Below are 20464 nucleotides of genomic sequence, written 5' to 3' on the forward strand. Positions count from 1 at the left end.
TTGTGCGATGCATGATCCAGTTATAATTTATTTCTGAAAGACAGACAACTTGATACTTTGATTCAGTCAAAAGCCAAAACACTAACATGAAAAGAGTTAATCTCTGTCAGTTCATATTGGCGAGGGAGCAGCAATCCAGGATGAAGCCTGAGATATCAGTGGTGTGAACCCAGAACAAACGCAGTCAGGTGAATAGCTAGTGTCTGGTCTGACAGTCAAGTTGACCACTCATTGTGGTTCTGTATGTAATGGGTTAAGGTCGGATTTTAATGTTCTATTGGGAGTTTTGGACGGATTGGGCTTCCTGAATTTAAACTTCATTTCTGCTGCTGTTCATGCTGGCCACTTTCATCCGAAGGATCTGGATCTCCAGGTTGAGCTTCTCCCTCTCCAGCATCAGGTTTCCTCTCTTCAGCTCCATCAGATCCTCATCCACAACCACGAGCCGTGACAGTAACGACTGAAGTGGCTGCTCGGTCTGTCCTGAAGAGAAAAACCACATAATCCACTTAGCACTGTGGCCACATCAACACATCTCATCTTTAAAGGAGTAGTTTGACATTTTTGGAAATTGTTTACTCTCTGATAGAGAAATATGAAGATCAGTATCACTCTCTTATCTATTGGTAAAATATAAAGCTGAGGACAGCAGCAAGTTAGCTTAGCATTAGGACTGGAACAGGGAAGCAGTTAGCCTGGCTCTGTCAAACAGAAACTAAATCCACCTACTAGCAATTTTTAAATTCATAAATTACCCTATCTTGTTTGTTTAAACTTCACAAAAAATAAATCAAAGTGTAAAAATGACCATTTTCATTTTCAAAGGTGTTATGTGCCTATGTGGCTCTTGGGCAGGAATGATTGTCAGGAAACCAGCTAAGGCTCCAGGAAGTTGTTAAATGGTGAATAGCCATTTTTACTTCTCAGCTCATCCACAGTGACAAAAAAGACCAGTACCAGAAACTCTGAATTTGAGTTAAAGGGGCAGAGCTTTGAGGCCTTAGCTTATAACTATGACTTTATATATCTTAGCTACAATATCTTTATCCAATTATTATGATATCTTTATCTGGTAATGATGAAATATGCTTCCCATAAAGGTCAAACTGAACATCATGATGTCCAGTTGTCTCTGGAGAGATTAAGTTTGAAAATGCTTTTAAATATTTGTCTAAAAGAGAAAAACAGTGGTTTTGTAGTTTCTTCAAAAAGTGTATTAGCCAGGAGGCATAAATATAGACGGTGCAGGCAGTGAGGCTGCACTAGGGCCCGTGAGGTGGGGGCAAAACTAAAAATTAGCCAGATAGTATCGCTAATTTTTTTCACATAAGACAAAAAAAACCTCTATAATTTACTAAAGATTAATTTTGTACTTATTTTTCACAATAATAGTAGTAGTAGTACATAATAATAAATATACAAGAATAATTGTGCTGGTTACCATCCTCCTCATGTGCCTCATGTGTGTTATTTGTCGTCTTCAGCTGGACCTCCACAGGATAATGGTCGCTCACTTTCAGAGCCTGAAAAATGAACAGTTATTTATTGATTGACAATGTCAGTTTAGAGCTATTACATTATTTTGGGTGAATGTGAAACAAAGTTGTGTTAGCCAAATTTAAAGCAGGAGTAATAAGAGTTCCATTTTCCTGCTCCCCACAGGATCATTACATACAGTACATGTACACTGTGTAAAGGGTGGCCTAATATGTGCGCACCAAAATTTCCACTCACACAGAAGATGTTATCTTGTCTGATATGATGAGTAGAAAAAATGTGTTTGAATTCTGTGGTTTTATAACTATTATATTATGTGATGCCAAACTGAGTTCACACTTAAAGACTCAGACTCTAAACAACAGCACGAAAAATAATTTCAGCCTTTGTAAAAGTAAAGCAAGGAAACAACATCAGACCTGCTCCTCACTGAGTCTGTATGCCTTCTGGAAGTTGAAAGGTTTGGCTGAGTTTGGAACGATGGCCTGGAGCATGTCATCTCCGTAAACCACTATCCTGAACAGAGACATACAGCATATATTTCACTCATAGTATGTAAATTGGTCTCTTGAGATGTTACACTTCACTTTACTGTACTCTGCAGCAGTCATTATAAAAACAACAAAAAGTTCAGTGTATAAATACGTAAAATATAAAAAATGCAAACAAATGAGGCAAAGCCAAATGAACCTTGATTAAGCTGTTTCTCCTTATTTCAGGCAACTTAAAGGAATACATTGATGTTTTTGGGAAAACACTAATATTCTTAGTGAGATAAGAAGACTGATACCACTCTCAACCTTTCAAGTGGTATCCATCCTCTCATCTAACTCTCCACCAGAAAGCAAATAAGTGTACATCCCAAAATGTCCAACTATTGCCTTACTCCTTTATCTCAAAGTAAAAGCTCAAATTCTGCTGGTTGATTATCTGCAGTTTATTTGGGAAGTAGGTGGGTGTGCACCTGTCATTAGTTAAGAGATCTATCCTGTATTTAAGTAAAAACATCAAATAAAAGCCTTTAATAAATATATATTCCTTAAAACAATAAAAGCATTTCAAGTATTTCAAGCAAAAATGTAATTATTTATCAAAGTATTAATCGTGAAAGGCTTCTTAGAAAGCAGGACACATCAGCCAAATGATTTTTTTTATAAGCTAGCAACCAAAAAGCTTGCTTAAGATGGCCTATGAGTATTATTAAATTATTTAAGAAATCATAATACAACCATTCATCACAATTAATGAAACCCTTATAAAATATGCCTTATAAAGTGGTATCCAGCATTTGTGTTGTAGCTGGTACAGTTAAAACAAATGAAGTACTTTTATAATGACATTTTCAAACATGCAGTTTATTGTATTTTATTTCCACTGGAGTTTGTGCATGTTACCTGTTGCATGTGTTACCTGTCGTATGTGTGGTTGTTTCGGGTGCTTGCAGTGGTGTCAACATCATCTCCAATCAACCAGTGGAAGTTTGTGTCACTGCGGATACGGATGCCCTTCATCTCCTTCTTGGAGACGTACAAGCCATCTGCATTGAAGTCACCCAGGATCATTACGTTCTGCAGCACAGAGGTGGAAAACCATCAACACAGGTGTCAACAGCAGCCCAGTGTGTCCACTTAAATCTGTGCCCCAAACAGGTAAACCGGGCCATGCTCTTTTCATCTGACACATACAAACACTGTATTTTTCCAGAATTTCTCAGAATGTTGGATTGTTCTTTTGATGACTTTTTTCAACCATACCGCCATTACTTTTAACTAATTCAGCCATTTATCCACTTGGTCTTTTGTATTAAGTAACGTTAACTTAACTTACCTACGTTAACTGACAGTATAACCCCTACTATCAGCTAACGACTTTGACTATATATCCGTTACTTTTAGCTAACGAGTTTGACTGCGTATCCATTACTTTTAGTTAACGGCTTCGACTGTATCCGTAACTTTTCGCTAACGACGTCAACAGTGTATCCGTTACTTTTAGCTAACGACGTTAACTGTGTAACGTTAGCAGTGATTTTTAGCTGGCAGCGTCAACTGTGTATCCGTTAATTTTGGCTAACGAGGCCAACTGTATCAGTTACTGTTAGCTAACGACGTCAACTGTATTCGTTAACGTACTTTTAGCTAACGATGTCAACTGTGTATCCCTTACTTTTAGCTAACGATGTCAACTGTGTAAGTTATTTGTTACCTTTAGCTAACGACCTCAACTGTTTATCCATTACCTGTAGTTTACGACTTCAACTGTTGAGCTATTAACGTTACTTTTAGCGAACTAGCTAACGACGTTAACTGTGTATCCCTTACTTTTAGCTAACGATTTTAACGGTGTATGCGTTACTTTTAACTAACGACGTCAACAGTGTAACGTTATCCATTACCTTTAGCTAACGACGTCAACTGTGTATTTGTTACTTTTAGCTAACAACTTTAACTGTGTATCCGTTACTTTTAACTAACGACATCAGCTGTGTATCCATTACTTTTAGCTAACTATGTCGACTGTGTAAGTTATCTGTTACCGTTACCTTCAGCTAACAACTTCAACTGTTTATCCATTACCTTTAGCCAACTCTTTTAACTATTAAGCCAGCACTTTTAGCTCACAATTTCTTAATTTTTATTTTATTTTTTCTAAATTTTTATGTATTAGGGCTACTTTTAGCTAACAATTTAAATCGTTAATACAATACTTACAGCTAACTTTCCTTTGTGCCGTACTTTTAGCTAATGATTTCAACTGTTAGTTTTTTACTACAAACTTTTTAAGTATTTATCGATTACTTTTCACTCACAATTTAGTCTACGTCCTAGCTAAGTATTTCAGCTATTATTCATAACTTTTAGCTAACTATTTAGCCATCACTTTAGCTGTTATTACTTTTAGCTAACTTTCTCAACCATTTTCCATAACATATAGCTAACAATTTCAACTGATTATCCATTAGACCTAATTTTAGCTAAGAATTTGTTTATGTATTGCTTTTAACTATTTTAAATGTTTATCCATTTACTTTACTTTTATCAAGCAATTTCAACTGTTAATCTGTTAACGTTACCTTTATCAAGCAGTTTTAACTGTTTATCCAATACTTTTAGCTAACTATTTAAACGCTTACTATTTCAACTAAATCCATTACTTTGAGCTCAGGGTTTCACCTGTTTATCCACTACTTTTATCTATTTCTACTGTTTATCGATACTTTTAACTTACTATTTAAACTGTTTATCCATTAGCCTACTTTAACTAACAAATTCTGTTTATCCATCCATAACTACTTCAGGTATTCAGGCTATCCATTACTTTTAGTGAACTACTGTAAGTGTTTATCCATGACGTTAACAGAAACATTTAAATAATTCATCTATTTCTTTTAGATAACAGTTTTAACTGTTTATACATTACTATTTGAATAATGTTACAGTAGCCTATATATTCTAAATCAAATTGTATGGGTTTTTTTTTTTCTTTTCTTTTTTTGTGGTTTAGCTACTCCATCCATTGGGATACAGGCACCCCTATTTGGGCATGACTGTACTAAATCAGTGTAATATTGTTAACACAGTACCTGTAATTGCATTACAATAGTCAGCATACTAATTTTGTTATGTCCTTACATCAGTCCTCCACTTCTTCTTGACGTGCTGGAAGACATCGTAGAGCTCATCCAGCTCCTTTTCCGAGTCATCTGGTTTGGTGTGAACTGGGATCATCACCAGGTCCTTCAGTACTGTGGTGGGCACACACACACACACACACACACACAGTCATTGCCTCCTGTAAACATTGCTATTACATTTATTACGCCCAGAGTTAAACCTAAGCCTAAGCCCATAATCTAAAGAGGTGAAAAGTGTTGTTGCATATCCTTAAGTTTTTATGTTTTTGAAGATATTGTCTCTTCTTTAAAAACACTCCTAGTGCTCCTCTGTGTGCAAGGCAGACGTCCTCTACCTGTATTGAGGCATCTGAATCGCAGGATGTAGGGGTCTCTAGCAAAAACATCTCCTCCCTCAGTCACCTGGTCATCAAACTGATAGGAGCCTACCAGGTCAACCAAGTCATCCCTACACACACACACACACACACACAAACACACACACACACACACACACACACACACACATGTAAATCAATGCATTATTAATATGTAGCTTCAATGATTAGCTCAGTAGTTTTCCAGTGATCAGAGATGTCTGAGGGTCTGGTTCTTTCAAAAAATGATTAACAAGATCTACAGCTCCCCTCATAACTCATCACAGTTTGTCATTTTTTATGGGGAATCAACAAGAATCTGCTGCAGGTGAAAACTCACCTGTACAGGAACATGAACTGCTCCTTGTAGCGCGTTCGGCCCAGACGACTGCTGATCTTCAGGGTGTAGTGATGTTTACTGTTGGCTCTAGACAGACAGATATAATGTAAATGTTCATTGAATTTCCACTTACAGAGCTTCAAAGTCAGATCAAACATATTTCAACACTGTGTGTACTCTGTACCTGCTGGTGCCATAACATATGTTGAAAGAAATTCAAATTCAAAACTAACATACCATTTTTAACACACACATATTTATTTTGCATTGGTGACTCCCCTTGACTGTTAATTTTTCCTCTCGTCTCAACAACTATTGGATAATTTGCCATTAAATTTAACTGAGACATTTATGGTGACCCATTTAATTAAATCTAATGTCATCAGGTAAAGAATTTAATATGTCCAATACTTTGATTTATGTTCAAATAAGTCCCATCAGCCTCAGCTGTAGATGGTGAGCATGGTTAGGCATTGCCATTGTGAGCTTAACGTGCCAATAATAATTTTTTAAAAGAAAAAAACCAAGAGCTAAAGCCTGTACTCACTTGTTGAGTGCATCTAGGAAGGTTTTTACAGACTCTCCACTGATGTCCACCACCTCCAGGATCAAAGTGATGTCATATCTAGACACGACCTGGGGGAGAGAGGGAATGAGGAAGGAGGTTTTGTTTTTAAACTCTCAGTTTCTGCCTTAGTAAGTATAAGTAAGAAGTCTAGGTCCTGATCAGTTAACACATCCCACTGTACATTTCTCAAAGCTAATGTTAATGGGCAGATTTGTGATGCATTTCTGATACATTCACTCATTTCATTTCATTTCATTTCATTCATAACTCAAGTTTGAATGAAATGAAATGGCTTCAGCAACACTGTGTGTGCTTTCACACTGATCATTGTTACCTTAACCAGGATACTGAGGACATCTGGGTTTGACACTTTGTTTATCCCAAACTTCTGGATGTTAAAAGATGCTATTTTCATGGTGGCTGGAGAGAGAACAAAAAAGACAAATAGAAAGAGAAGGGAAACATTATTGGCATGTTAAGAAGTCTATTTGTGGCGCAACAAGTACAGGCATGTGTGGTATTACTGTATCTGCACCAAGCTATTATGTGTGTGTGTGTGTGTGTGTGTGTGTGTGTCTGTCTGTCTGTCGACAACTATGTGTTAACAGCAGACATATCTCATAAAATCAGACATCCCTTTTACTCACCTGAGGCCTGTGTAACAGGCTACAAAATACAAGCTATAAACAAGTGAAAAATGTATTTGTGGTTTCGGTCACACACTATAAAGATAAAATACCTGGCGATATGTGTTATTGACTCTGACTTTATACAGCAGGTCAAAGTATTATTTATTTAGTTTATTAACGTGTGTGTTATACTTTCATTTCTTTAGAGAAGTAAAAAAAAATTAACAGATATTTCATGGGGAAAAAAACACTAAAACAGTAAGTGAAATGTATACAGGTGCTTTGACACATTGTTTATTGTTGAAATGGTCTTCAGCACCACAGACAGCGCACAAACACTCCACATAGTCATTCTTATAGTTTAGCGTCTTTATGCACACTCATAATGTGATTCCTGCCAGATAGGTCCCCCTCACTCCCTTTTTTTTTGTGTATTCCTGCCGCGATGAAAAGTCCATGTCAGCAGCATATAAAACAACTTTAGTGCTACAACATAAACATCTGATGACAACTACAGGATAGACAGATTGGTGCTGAAAGCTAAATTCATACAGTGCGTGTCCTGAGTTTATGTAAAGCAGGTGACTCCAAACTGACAGATGGGTGGGGGTTGGCTGACAAGAGGGTTTGTGAGCATGCAACATAAAGACACGGTGACTAGACCTGTTAGAACTAGTCCTGAGTGTCTCCTATCCCATTATTTATCTTTCAGCTGTAATGGAAAGTCTCTGCTGCGGAAAAAGCAAACAGATACAGTACAAATATAAGACCAGTCAGTCAATAAACATGCCTGTAAGGACCGTAAAGAATGTGCCGTCTCAAAGTCAAACACCTCCTCTACTGGATATTATTTCTTATCATGCTGCAGTTCTCTGGAGCAGCTAGTGACTCAATTTAAAGTTAAATAATGAAAGAAATGACGAGCTTCTAAAATTTGATGCGTTGTTACAAATTAAACATTATGACACTACATAAATTATTTTAATGACCCCACATTCACCAGCTAGAACTTTAAAATGCTGCTTATACATTGACATATCTTTAATAATATTACAATAATTTAATTTACAGAATAAAATAACATCGTACAAGAGGCCATTCTGCAAAGGACAGCTTTTGGTACTTAATGTATACATATTGCTGCTGATAACACGTCTTGAACATAAAAAAAATTGTGCTCATTGAAATCGGGCAATATTTTTTAAATTTTGTAACGCTTGTGCAGCCTGTTGCAGTCGCTCCAGCTCATTTTCTGATTACTTCCAACCTTTAGCTTATATTAAGACTTATATACTTTTAGTGGAGTATTAATGAAGTATTTTTACACTCTAGTTTTGCTACTTTTACTTGAGTTATTAAGTTTATGTATGTCACAACCAGTGATAATCCACACAATGTCCAACTGAAAACAGTGTATTTGTAATCATTCATATTTAGGAGAAAAAATAGTGTTTTGAATATTCTGAGAAATACAATATTTGTTTATTTACAATAATAATATTTTGAGACAAGAGCTGTAATTATGAGAATTGAGTCATAATTTTGAGAAAAAATTGTCTGTTTCCATGTTAAATCTAATACAGTGGAGGAAAATAAGATCATGGGGAACAAGGAAGTAACTGAAATGAAATGTTTTTAGCTTCCTACTACAAAACTACAGTATGTGTTGCTGTATCCTAACATTATATCCTGTTTCCACCCAAATTAGCACGTTTTTAAAACACTGGTAAACCGGCTAAAATTAGGCTATAGACTACATTTCCATCGCCTGTAGACAGGAGTTTTGTACGTGCCTCTGCAGCATCTGCTGGTGTGTGTCCGTATGTTTTTTCAGTGGGTTCAGTGTCATGGACAGGCCGGAAAACAGATTGGTGAACAGTAGAAAGCCTTGAAAACTTGACGGTGGTTACTTTTTTGTTATATATCTCTTACTTATTCAGTCACTCTTTCAAAATTGGTGCAGACTCATTTGGAATTATGTTTGAGTGCTGCTTGAGCAAAGACGGACGGTATTTTGTGGTGGTGCATCAATGGATCTCACTGGTAAAGCTAACATTTATTAAAAAAAAAAAAAAAAAATTAAAAACATGTTCATGCGGGTGTTGTGTTTCCATCAATGGCGATAAAAGCTGGAGCTGATAAATACCTTCAACTACTGCAGAATCATTTGCCCTGAGTGTGAATGCTGATTGTAACCTTTCCCACTTCATTAAAAAGCCAGATGCTAGTGGGTGTTGGCTGGTTTCTCATGCAGTAGAGAAAGGGCTTTAGTGAGTACCTTGTCTTCATTCATTCCTTCATCTCCTAACCGCTTCATCCTCTTGAGGGTCGCGGGGGGGCTGGAGCCTATCCCAGCTGACATCGGGCAAGAGGCAGGGTACACCCTGGACAGGTCACCAGACTATCGCAGGGTTGACACATAGAGACAAACAACCATTCACGCTCACATTCACACCTACGGACAATTTAGAGTCACCAATTAACCTAGTCCCCAATCTGCATGTCTTTGGACTGTGGGAGGAAGCCGGAGTGCCCGGAGAGAACCCACGCTGACACGGGGAGAACATGCAAACTTCACACAGAAGGGCTCCCATGCCCGGGATCGAACCGGCAACCCTCTTGCTGTGAGGCGAGAGTGCTAACCACCACATCACCGTGCCGCCCAGTACCTTGTCTTCTTTTTTCAAAAGTAACCCAAGTATTTTGATTAATTTGTACATTGACTGAACAGAGGTCTGACTGTAGCTATAGTCTGAGATCTCAAGACTTTTTTGTTGTCTGTTTCTAGTGACTGAGCTGGGAAAGGAAGCTATGTGAATTGGCCTCTTTGTGTGATTTTAAACCTCTCATAAGTACATGGTTGAATGAGTCAGTTGGATCTTGTCATTGTGCGTAGGTGTTCTATATGTTTCTGTTTATCTTTTCTGTTTTTTGTTGTGGGGTTGTTTTGCTGTAACTAACTGTGTGCTGCTGTCTTGACCAGGTCTCTCTTGTAAAAGAGATTGTTGATCTCAACGGGACTTACCAGGTTAAATATGGGTTGAATTAAGTAAATAAATAAATAAAACATGTTCTTCAATAACATCTCTTTCTGGGTTAAGACAGCTTTACCCAAAGCCTCTTTCATTACCTTACTGTGTCCCCACACGTTTGGTAGCATATTACAGCTGAGTAATACATTACACCATTACTTAATAAATTCAGCAGAGTTTCTCAGTACTTCCCTTTTCTTCTGAAATCTCCAGTTGTTCCTCAAAATTTTCTTCCACTGAAACTACGTTTAGGTAACAGTGAGAACCGGTAAATATTTTACTGGTACCCAATTCATAGGATGAAATTACACTGTAAATCACAGGCTGCGTTATTCTTTATTATGACTACAGAAGATTATAAAGACGTGCAGTAATAAGCTGCCTAGATTTATGATAACCTTGTGCAGCGCATCTGTGCAGCTACTGCGTGTAGGGCATGTGTGCAATTATTTTGTACAGGACTTTTGTGCAATTACTTTAAGCAGAGCATCTTGTGCAGCACTTGGGTGTACGACATCATGCAGTTCTCTTGGGGAGGATGGATCTGGGGTTGATGCTGTATGTTCATTGTAGTTTGATTGTACACGTGTGGCTGTGTCCCCCATGTTTTCTTAAATGTCTAAGACAAATCACATTTCTTCAGATCTACTAAGAATTTGGAAAATAAACAGAAGCCTGATAAAATAAGAGAAACATCTACAGAGCAGTATTGACGTACAGAAGAGTAAAGTTCGTCATTTAGGTCATTATCAAATATGATCTGGTTCCAGCCTCCTTTAATTAGCTGGTTTTGACCAGCTGGTCGGACACAACAAGCAACTTAAAGATGCCACTTTGGGCTCTGGGTAACTAGAGATTTTAAAGGTTTTCGATTGTTGTTTTCAGTATGTGGCTGTTCACATAGAGAAACATGAGGATAATTGTTATGTTAACTGCCCACTGTGGTTTGACAGGTGATTTGTAAAACAACTAACCACCTTAAAGCAGTGTGTTTACATGTGTTGGGGAGGTTGTCCAACCAGTCTGTATTTGTGGTGCTATTCAGCCAAGTGATAGTAGATACCACAGCTGATAACACACACAGAGTAGACACGGGATTCCTTAGAATACACAATGACTGTTCTGTAAACACTGGGATCAGATATCAGTGTTTGCCCTGACAAGTTTTACCTCTTGGGAAACCTTAAGACGGTGACAGCAGTTCGTCTCTACTTGCTAGTGACGTCCTGGCTGCTCTCACTATACACGGAAAAAATATCAACAAATAAAGTAGTGTGTGACGTCTGAACAGACTCCGACAGAGAGCCTTTTTCACGAGTGCAAACTTTTCATATATAAGTTTTACCGCTAATGGTTGTTTATTTTTACCTGAGTCAAACTTTACTTTCACATTGTCAATTTTTCTTTTTCTGTTTTAGTATTTTAAATTAATAATTGAAGACTTTGTCCAACAGAAACCTTACAAAGTGTAGAGAAAAAAAAGTACCTCACATCTGAACTTTACTGAGTGCTGAGTTTTTCCACCTGTTTTTTTAGGGCCTACAGATGTTTTTCATTGTCTAAAGACACCCAGAGCCTCTCAGGTATTCAGCTCAGCATGAGGAAAAGCAGAACAGAAAAGCAAAACGACGAGTTGTTTCTCACCTGAAGGGCGAGGCGAATCTGCTGCTGCTGTCAGGACCTTTAGATTAGGTTGCTTTATTCCCAGTAAGGATTAAAACTGAAGTGAAGAAAGACGAGGGGAACCTTGTGGACTTCACAATAAAAACTCCTGCGTCTGTAGTCACTGCCAGGGGCAAAGCATAGTACAGTGGGACCACAGACAATGTGATTGGTCAGAAGCCAGCCAATAGCAGGGGCTGGACTAATACAGAGAAGGAGGACAAACAAACAAGTATCCCGCCCTTTATAATGTTTTCCTGTTATTTCTTTTTAAGTATGTTTGTGAGAATTTCATCTGGTCTTTATGTTCTGAAAACAAAATGAGATCATTAACAGCAGCATTAGTATGTGTTTATGTGTGTGAGAGAAGATGTTTGTCTGATCTTTGTTGCTCAACAGCAACTACACAGAGATCAGACGATATAAACCCACAGTGCAGAGACACATGACATACCCACAGGAAATGCTTTACCCTTCCTTAAACACCCTAACACATTAGGCCTGTTTGACATTGAATTTGCTTTTCCTGTAATAGAAGGCTGCAGTTCAGTTGAACAGTTTACAGCAGCCTTCCCAGTTTGTACTGGAAGTAGACGGATACCAAAGTGGGCACGTGAAGGAGCCATACATTCACATAACTAAACATAGCTGATGAAATTGTGTCAGTCCTGATTTTAACACGGAAAGACAGTTGTTGTCGTCAGCAAAGTCTGAATCTAAAAAGAAAATAAAGCCGGAGACAGAATCAAACAAGAGTGGTAAATAAAACAGCTAACACTCATTCAACAAAGCGGTGTCAGAAAAACAGCCATGTTTTTAACTTCATGACGATGCATTTTTCAGCTGATCCAAGAGAGTCTTTAGAGGGTTTATTAAGCTTAAGACGTAGGATTACTTTGTCAACACATAAAGGAACACTTCATCCTTCAGCTTATCACAGACATTCAACAACACATCTGGAGATACATGTTTGTCACTGTGCAGAGGGAGACGAGAAACTGTCACCTGTAAAGTAACTAAACCTTAGACAAGGGTAGTGGAGTAGAAATAGGAAGTTAGAGTAAAGTGCAATTACCTTGAATTTGTAATAAGGCACAGTACTTGAGTAAATGCACTTAGTTACATCCCACTATTGCCTTTGTAGATGTCTGCTGGACAGGTGTGTTTAATGGTAAATGGTGAGTCAACACAGTCCCACACAAATAAATGAAATGGATCCGATCTTTTATCAGCGTATTATGAGGTGGTGGCAACACAAAAATAATGCCAATGCAAAGTCTATTAAAATGGTCACAGTTAACAATGGGAAACAGAATAACTATACATGGGATCAATTAAATCAACACACATAGAGCAGCAGAAACAAGTTGATGCAGCGATAGTGCCCCTGGGATGACATTTTTCTGTTCTTCTCAGTTTTGGATTATTGGTGAAAATAAGCTCTATGGCCAAAAAAAAAAAGTTTATGATACTTACACATTTGTTTAGCACGATAATCTTCACAGATGAACACAACTGTCATGTTTATTGAAAGTAAATGCAATTGCCAGAAGTAAAAAGCTATCGTTAGGCTATAAACAGACTACACTACGGTCACATGACCCAACATCACCACCATAACAAGACTGTAAAGCCCTTATCGGCATTGGCTTGACGTGATGACGTTGTGTAGTCTCATTTAGCCACTTGTAGGCAACCACCTTTTTTAATACAGAGTTTTAAAGTTCAAGAGGGAGGGAGGGATTTACTGACGTATTTCATGTTGTAGAATAAAACGTCAAAGTCTCTTCAGCTTGTATTAACCACAGACCATATTTCAGGCAGCTATCCAAAACCCCATTCAAAAAAACTCATTGACTTACCGTAAGTGGTAAAATGCTAACTTATTTCTGGATTTTAGGACTCATTCCTGGGGCACTCTATAACGTTTCTTCATATATGGCAAACTTGTTAGCAAACATATGCTTATTTACACATCCAGCAGCCACAGAGCCAAAAGGTCATGCATTTGACTTTGTGTTTGTGTCCACCTGATGAATGTTAGTCCAATAGTCACTCAGTTTTGGCTCAGTTTTTGGCTTCTACTGGATCCTGAGGGAAAGAGATGATTTGCGTAAACAGATAAGAGCCATTGTTAAAATGAATAGACCACCAGTTTGACTGATATTCCCTGCTGGCTTGCACACACACACACACACACGCACGCACACGCACACATACACATACACACACAACATGATTTAGGGAACTATATATAAATGGAGATATTTGTTTTTCAAAAAAACCCTTTTCTTCAGCTGCTAAATGCTCCACTCTGTTCACCAGCTAGTCTCTAACTGTGTATATCTGCTTCTCACAAAAATGAAACTCTGAGAGAGGTGAGAGTGAACCACAACAGTGAAGTTGCAGCTGGGCAGCTAAAAAAAATGAACTGAAACTCACTATGAAGCTAAGTGGAGCCAAAAAGAGCTGCAGATTCAGAGTTCTAAGAAAACTGTTTTAATTATACTCAGAGCACATACACATCAGGAATGAGAAGGTCACTATGTTGATTCAAAGATATCTATGTGTCAGCCCTGTGATAGTCTGGCGACCTGTATCCTGCCTCTTGCCCAATGTCAACTGGGATAGGCTCCAGTCCCCCAACAGGATAAGCGGGATACGGAAAGACCGTTTCAGACTTGACAACATAAACATTTGAAATAGGTCTCTTTGTATTTCCTGTTGGGATGTTTGTTAATGACAGAAAGTCAACTGACAGGAAGTAAACCATGGATGTATAAAGTGAAGTGGATATAGCTTTACAGATGGCACCCCATTCATTCCTATGAAAATAGGATCACTCCATTATACTCTCATTTAATTTGGTCTTTTATCTCATCATTGTCTACTATACAGTCCTAAAATTGGAGTTTTATTCCTGATTCACTCTTCACTCATTGTCACAATTTCGTGTACTGTATTGTTTTCTATTTATTCAGTGTGCTTTTTAATGTGTTTTAAAACCCTGCCATCCCGGCTCAAGACTACTTTAGATATTGTTTGTCTCCAGTTTTCTTGTCACGACCTGTTTCTTGTGATGGTGTAAAGAAAACAAAAAAAATAGTTTCTCTCCATGTTTGTTTTTCCATTTACACAGAGACACTGACAGCCTTCAAGACAGAACTCGTCATGATGTCTTAGCGCTCTTCCCATGAAAGGTATGTTGACATCATGAGGACATCTCAAAGAGGCAGGGCTGTGCCGCCCATAGGGCAGGTTAGGCAAATGCTATAGGCGCCAGCATGCCAGAGGGCGCCAGGGAGTGAGGTGGGGGTTTTTTTTTCTTCCCCATTCTATTTGAAAAAATTAGACAAGAATACACTACAAAACAACAACAGTACATATAGCCATACGTCTTTAAATAATAATGAAATAATATTTCTAATTTAAATTTCTGCCTGCTTGGCATCCTTCTGCCTCTCTGGCAGGCAGCATCAATTTCACCACGGTCCTTAACCGCGCCCCACTCCCCCCGCTACCTGCCGTCTTCTGTAATGTGATGCTCCTGAGTGACAAACTGGCAGTCGGGTGCCATCGTCATGAAGAGGCGGAAGCCCTCTGGGGTGCAGTACAAAAACAAAGAAAAGAAGAGGAGGAGAAACGTGAACGAGACCGAGGTAATGATGTGATGTGATGTGATGTACACTTCATTTAAAATGGTAGAAACACAACGTAAGTTACAGTTACTTAAGCACTTGCAAGCTAACGTCAGCTCATTAGCCGCTAATGATTAGCGGTTAGGCTACTACTACGTAACGTCAATGTTACTGCGACTTCACTAGCCACTTGTTTTAGGAATACTTTAAGCATTCAGCTAGAGTTAATGTCAGTTAATGTTGCTCCCATCTTAGAGAAAGTTGGAAAGAAAGACTCAAAGTGTTTGATGGAATGAATAAACAACATAATTGAATATATTGGCCTATCTTTTCTTTTAATGTTTAGTGTGCTGCTGCACAAACCACTCACTGTTTACCAACCAGGCATATATTCATATACTGTATATTTATGTTTTCCAATTTTCAGATTTGTCCAATTTGTGATGTTACAGTTGCATTTTTTTATATTTTGGCTGTTTGCTGTGTTTAAAATGTCATTAGATCAAGGCAGGCTGTAATGTTAGGTGCTATTATGGTTATGCCATGATGGTTTCACAATCAACAGCTATTTGATTAACATATTGTAAAAGCCCAGTTTGTCAAATATATGTATCTCCTCTTTTTAGATGCGCTTCTGAAGTAGTTGTCCCCCACCTCTGCAAATCCTGGGCCTACTAATGTAACTGCAGCCACCTCATCCACCTCAGCACCAAGTGATGCAGCCTCAAGTGCATCTGCCTCCCACACACAAACTGCCAGTGGAGAAATAAGATTATTTAGAGAATGTAGACTGTTAAGAGATTAACAAGTCTATATTTATTTATTGTGAACTGTAAGTTAACATAACTTGAGTAATGTTCATGTTTATTGCAATGCAACATTTGTTTAATAATTAATAAAATCCAGACATTTTTTCAGGAAGTTTTTGAAATGTTTCTTCAGTAGTTTTTGAAAACCGAGGTTTGAACCAAACCGTGAGTCGGGGGGCGCCAGCAAATATCTTGCCTAGGATGCCAAATTGGTCAGGCACGGCCCTGCAAAGCGGTGTTACAATTTATCATTTGCTCCCTAAAGAAATTCTCTTGAAACTACAACACACTGTTGGTCTCATAAAGCTCCACCCCTTATCTCAATCATCTGTGACAAACAGGAAACAGGACACAGGTGATGAAATGATTCTACATAACTGACGGAAGAGAAGCACAGTGCAGTCTGAACAGTGAATACTTTAACTTCAACCTGCTGCTGAGAATCAGGGAAAGTAACAAAGGGAACATTTTACAGCGAGGAGAGGAAACATAACTGACTGACTTTTTGTTTAGCATTCTACCTGCTGTCTTTGCATCTTCACTCAGGGAGAAAATGGCCTCCCATTTGGAGAATGATCTCTCCTGTTCTGTCTGCAGTGGCATCTGTAAAGATCCTGTTGTTCTGTCATGCAGCCACAGCTTCTGTGAGGATTGTCTGAAGAGCTGGTGGACAGAGAAACCAACACAGGAGTGTCCAGTTTGCAAGGAAAGGCCTTTACTGAGTGATTCGCCATGTGACTTGACCTCAAAGAACCTGTGTGAGGCCACCTTACTGGAGAGAGATCAGAGAGCTTTAGAGTTTCTCTGCGATCTGCACTCAGAGAAACTCAAACTCTTCTGTCTGGACCATCAGCAGCCAGTGTGTCTTGTCTGCAGAGATTCGAAAACACACAACAACCACAGATTCAGACCCATCGATGAAGCTGCACAGGATCACAAAGCGGAGCTGCAGAAATCCCTGAAGACCTTAAAAGAGAAACTGAAGCTGTTTGAACAAGTTAAAGGAAACTGTGATCAAACAGCAGAGCACATTAAGGTCCAGGCCCGACACACAGAGAGGCTGATTAAGGAGCAGTTTAAGAAACTTCACCAGTTTCTACAAGAGGAAGAGGAGGCCAGGATCTCTGCTCTGAGGGAGGAAGAGGAACAGAAAAGTCACATGATGAAGGAGAAGATTGAGGCTCTCAGCAGAGAGATAGCAGCTCTTTCAGACACAGTCAGAGCCACAGAGGAGGAGCTGAGAGCTGAAGACGTCTCATTCCTGCAGAACTACAAGGATGCAGTGGAAAGAGTCCAGCAGCGCCCCCTACTGGATGATCCACAGCTGGTCTCAGGAGCTCTGATAGACGAGGCCAAACACCTGGGCAACCTGACCTTCAACATCTGGAACAAGATGAAGGACATGGTCTCCTACACTCCTGTGATTCTGGATCCAAACACTGCTCATCCAGAACTCATCCTGTCTGAAGATCTGACCAGTGTGAGACACGGAGAAAGACAGAAGCTTCCTGAAAACCCAGAGAGGTATGACCGTTACTGTATTGTACTGGGCTCTGAGGGCTTTAATTCAGGGACTCACAGCTGGGATGTTGAGGTTGGAGACAATACGGCCTGGTTTGTTGGTGTGGCAGCAGAATCTGTCCAAAGGAAGGGAGGCGTAAAGTCTGGATTGTGGCGAATAGGGTCATATGATGGTAAATATACAGCAGTTTCCCCATCACATCCCGCTGTTCTCTCGGTTAAGAAGAAGCCCCAGAGGATCAGAGTCCATGTGGACTGGGATAAAGGGCAACTGTTATTCTCAGATGCTGATACTAAGACACACATTCACACCTTCACACACACTTTCACTGAGAGGGTGTTTCCATATGTCAGTAATGGGAATAAACACCAACTAAAAATATTACCATGGAAGGTCTCTGTAAAACAGCTTAGTCAGGGATGAAGATGTGGTACGAACAGCGATCATTTCTTACATGAGAATACCGAACAATTATAGGTTATTTGAAGGTATGTCATTTCCCTTAAATGCATTATATTCGCTGTGTATTAACATTATGGTACTATCCTTTGGGAATAATACTGAAGTCGTGTTGCTGTCACCTGATGACTGTAAGTCCAACTAGTTTGTTTTTTGTTTTGTTTTTTTTATAAAGGGTCACAACCCAAAAGGTTCGGAACTATTTAAGTACAAGTGCCTCAAACGTGTACCTTAGCGCAGTACTTGAATAATTGTAGCTGCTTATTATTTTGTACCACTGTAGGTAATATATAACATAAAAAATATAAAATCAGGAGACACTTCTGAGTGCATCCTAAAACTGCTACTTGGATAAAAACTTATAAAAGGGCGGCAGTAGCTCAGTCCATAGGGACTTGGTTTGGGAACCAGAGGATCACCAGTTCAAATCTCTGTCCACACCAATCATGGGGCATGGACTGGTAGCTGGAGAGGTGCCAGTTTGCCTCCTGGGCACTGCTAAGATGCCCCTGAGCAAAGCATCAAACCCCCAGCTGCTAAGTTCTTAAGCTGAATAGACTGTAAGGTGTGTCAGTCTGCTGTTATTGCATCATACAACCACAGGAGGGAGCTCCAAACTCACTCAAATAGGCTTGAAAGCCTGCAGTGTGGAGTCATTGAGACGTTGCAACATCACACTGTGATGTGCCTGCATGTCATTATTGATTTGACTTTATGTAGCATTTGTTTTTCAGTTAGTTTATACCTTTATCCCCCCCCCATGTTTATTTTAATTAATTTTGTAAGTTGATGTGAAAGGTTTTCATCCAAAATTGAAACCAAACAAAACTCTCTCCTTCTTGAGCTCTCATACTGCTAATATCTGTTATCTGATACTTATATCTGAAAAAAAAGAATGATCTTTGTTGTTGCTACTTTTCTAAAGTATTGGATTTAAGTTTGTGATTTGGCACCCGTGTTACAGATTACAAATACCTTGGCATCTGGCTAGATGACAAGCTTTTATTTAAAACACATGTGGTTGAGCTCACAAAGAAAGTGACAATTAAACTGGGTGCATTGAACAGATTTACGTCATGAATCTCTTTAGAAAATAGAAGGACAATTATTCAATCAACTATAATGTGACAGGATTTTCTACATATTACTGTTGTTGTTGCTGTTGTTATGTATCTGTATTTTATGGCAGACTCCATTCTTAAGTTTTTCTTCTAGACACTGCTGCTTTCACTGCTTTTCGTCACTTTATTGCAGTTATATATTTGTATCCTTCTAGCCCACTGGATGTGAACTCAGGGCATTGCTGTAAATGAGCTTAATGCTCAGTCAGTTTTCCCTCAATAAACAACTGTTGATGACGATGATGAAAAACATCACAGTCAGATGTTCCATTGTGTCAGTGTTTACTTCACTTTTCAGTTTTCACGCTTTAGATTTTGAAGACCATGTTTATTGCGTTCTCTGGCTGCCCAGGAGGTAAGGCATGTTCTGTTAAAAGGTCGTCTGTCATTTTCTCCTTTTCCTACTGTTTCCCTGTCCCCCCTCCCCTGTCCTCATGTGAATGTGTGTCTGTGGAGGGCACGGCTACTGCAATCAAGCACCTGGCTGACCTTCACACCTGCAGCTCATCTCCTCCTGATCAGCCTCAGTACAAGAATCCAAGCTTCACCTCCACTCTTCGCCACAATGTTCTGTCTACTCCAGTGGTACTTACTGTTGGCTCCTCTAAACTATTAATAGCTAGAGTATTTTCCTAAGTGTTATCAGATAGATTTTTCTAACATGATTCTTCCTTGTGTTCAGATTTCACTAGTGTCTAGTCCTCATGTCAGCACACCCTAATGACAAATTCAGGGTGGATTCAAGGAGAAGAAACCACTCTACCTGCTCAGTCTGCCTGCCCTTTGTCATTATGCTTCAACCTGCCTATCTGCAGTCTCCATCTACTCAGCCTTGATCGTTTAGCCTTCTGCCAGCACCTAGCCCAACTGATAAACTCAGATAAATCTTGTTCTGCCTTTAAGTCTGCTTTTGGGCTCCATGTGTTACTATAAGCTTTGACATCATCAGTAATATTCGGTAGGAGCTACGCAGTCGGTCAAAACATGCCAGTTTCACAGAGACAGACTTTGATTGTGACATGGATCTAACTAATTATCTCACTTAAGATAGACTGTGACCATCTGAAGTTAAATGAATGAAGAGTTTTTTGTCAAACTAGAAAATAGAGATAGCTGACTGAGTAACCTCTCTGCTCTTTTCACTCTAGCAGAAAATCGATTTCAATATTTACGTGGACATTTTACAGGGAACATTCA

At 39.0% G+C, this 20464-nt stretch overlaps 2 protein-coding genes across 3 annotated transcripts in view; one reads left to right on the forward strand and one right to left on the reverse strand.

The window, feature by feature from the left end:
- LOC125887923 (deoxyribonuclease-1-like) lies at positions 1–11860 on the reverse strand. Its single transcript, XM_049575061.1, has 10 exons — positions 11701–11860; positions 6730–6815; positions 6375–6463; positions 5828–5914; positions 5467–5579; positions 5130–5242; positions 2908–3065; positions 1917–2013; positions 1442–1523; positions 1–483 (listed from the first exon to the last, which is right to left on the reverse strand). The coding sequence occupies exons 2-10, from the start codon at positions 6808–6810 to the stop codon at positions 311–313; spliced, it is 993 nt and encodes a 330-aa protein (XP_049431018.1). The 5' UTR covers positions 6811–6815; positions 11701–11860; the 3' UTR covers positions 1–310.
- LOC125887911 (nuclear factor 7, ovary-like) overlaps positions 3120–20464 on the forward strand; it is a 17907-nt gene continuing 562 nt past the window's right edge. Inside the window, exons 1-5 of one of the 2 annotated variants that reach the window (XM_049575048.1) lie at positions 3120–3146; positions 5135–5247; positions 14858–14918; positions 15189–15377; positions 15983–19622. In XM_049575048.1, coding sequence (XP_049431005.1) covers positions 16719–18110 — 1392 coding nt within the window. In that variant the 5' untranslated portion in view covers positions 3120–3146; positions 5135–5247; positions 14858–14918; positions 15189–15377; positions 15983–16718 and the 3' untranslated portion in view covers positions 18111–19622. Of the gene's footprint in view, positions 3147–5134; positions 5248–14857; positions 14919–15188; positions 15378–15982; positions 19853–20464 lie in introns of both variants that reach the window. The other variant, XM_049575040.1, reaches the window with a different exon arrangement.

This window comes from Epinephelus fuscoguttatus, linkage group LG1 (genome assembly GCF_011397635.1).
Source record: "Epinephelus fuscoguttatus linkage group LG1, E.fuscoguttatus.final_Chr_v1".
NCBI classification, from domain to species: Eukaryota; Metazoa; Chordata; class Actinopteri; order Perciformes; family Serranidae; genus Epinephelus; species Epinephelus fuscoguttatus.

What these genes read in the sequence shown, in the direction of transcription:
- LOC125887923 (XM_049575061.1), bottom strand. Translation starts at nt 6,810, where the DNA reads ATGAAAATAGCATCTTTTAACATCCAGAAGTTTGGGATAAACAAAGTG. An exon ending in TCCTCAGTATCCTGGTTAAG is followed by an intron (nt 6,464 to 6,729) that starts GTAACAATGATC and finishes TCTCTCCCCCAG; the next exon opens with GTCGTGTCTAGATATGACAT. An exon ending in ACAGACTCAGTGAGGAGCAG is followed by an intron (nt 1,524 to 1,916) that starts GTCTGATGTTGT and finishes TTCATTTTTCAG; the next exon opens with GCTCTGAAAGTGAGCGACCA.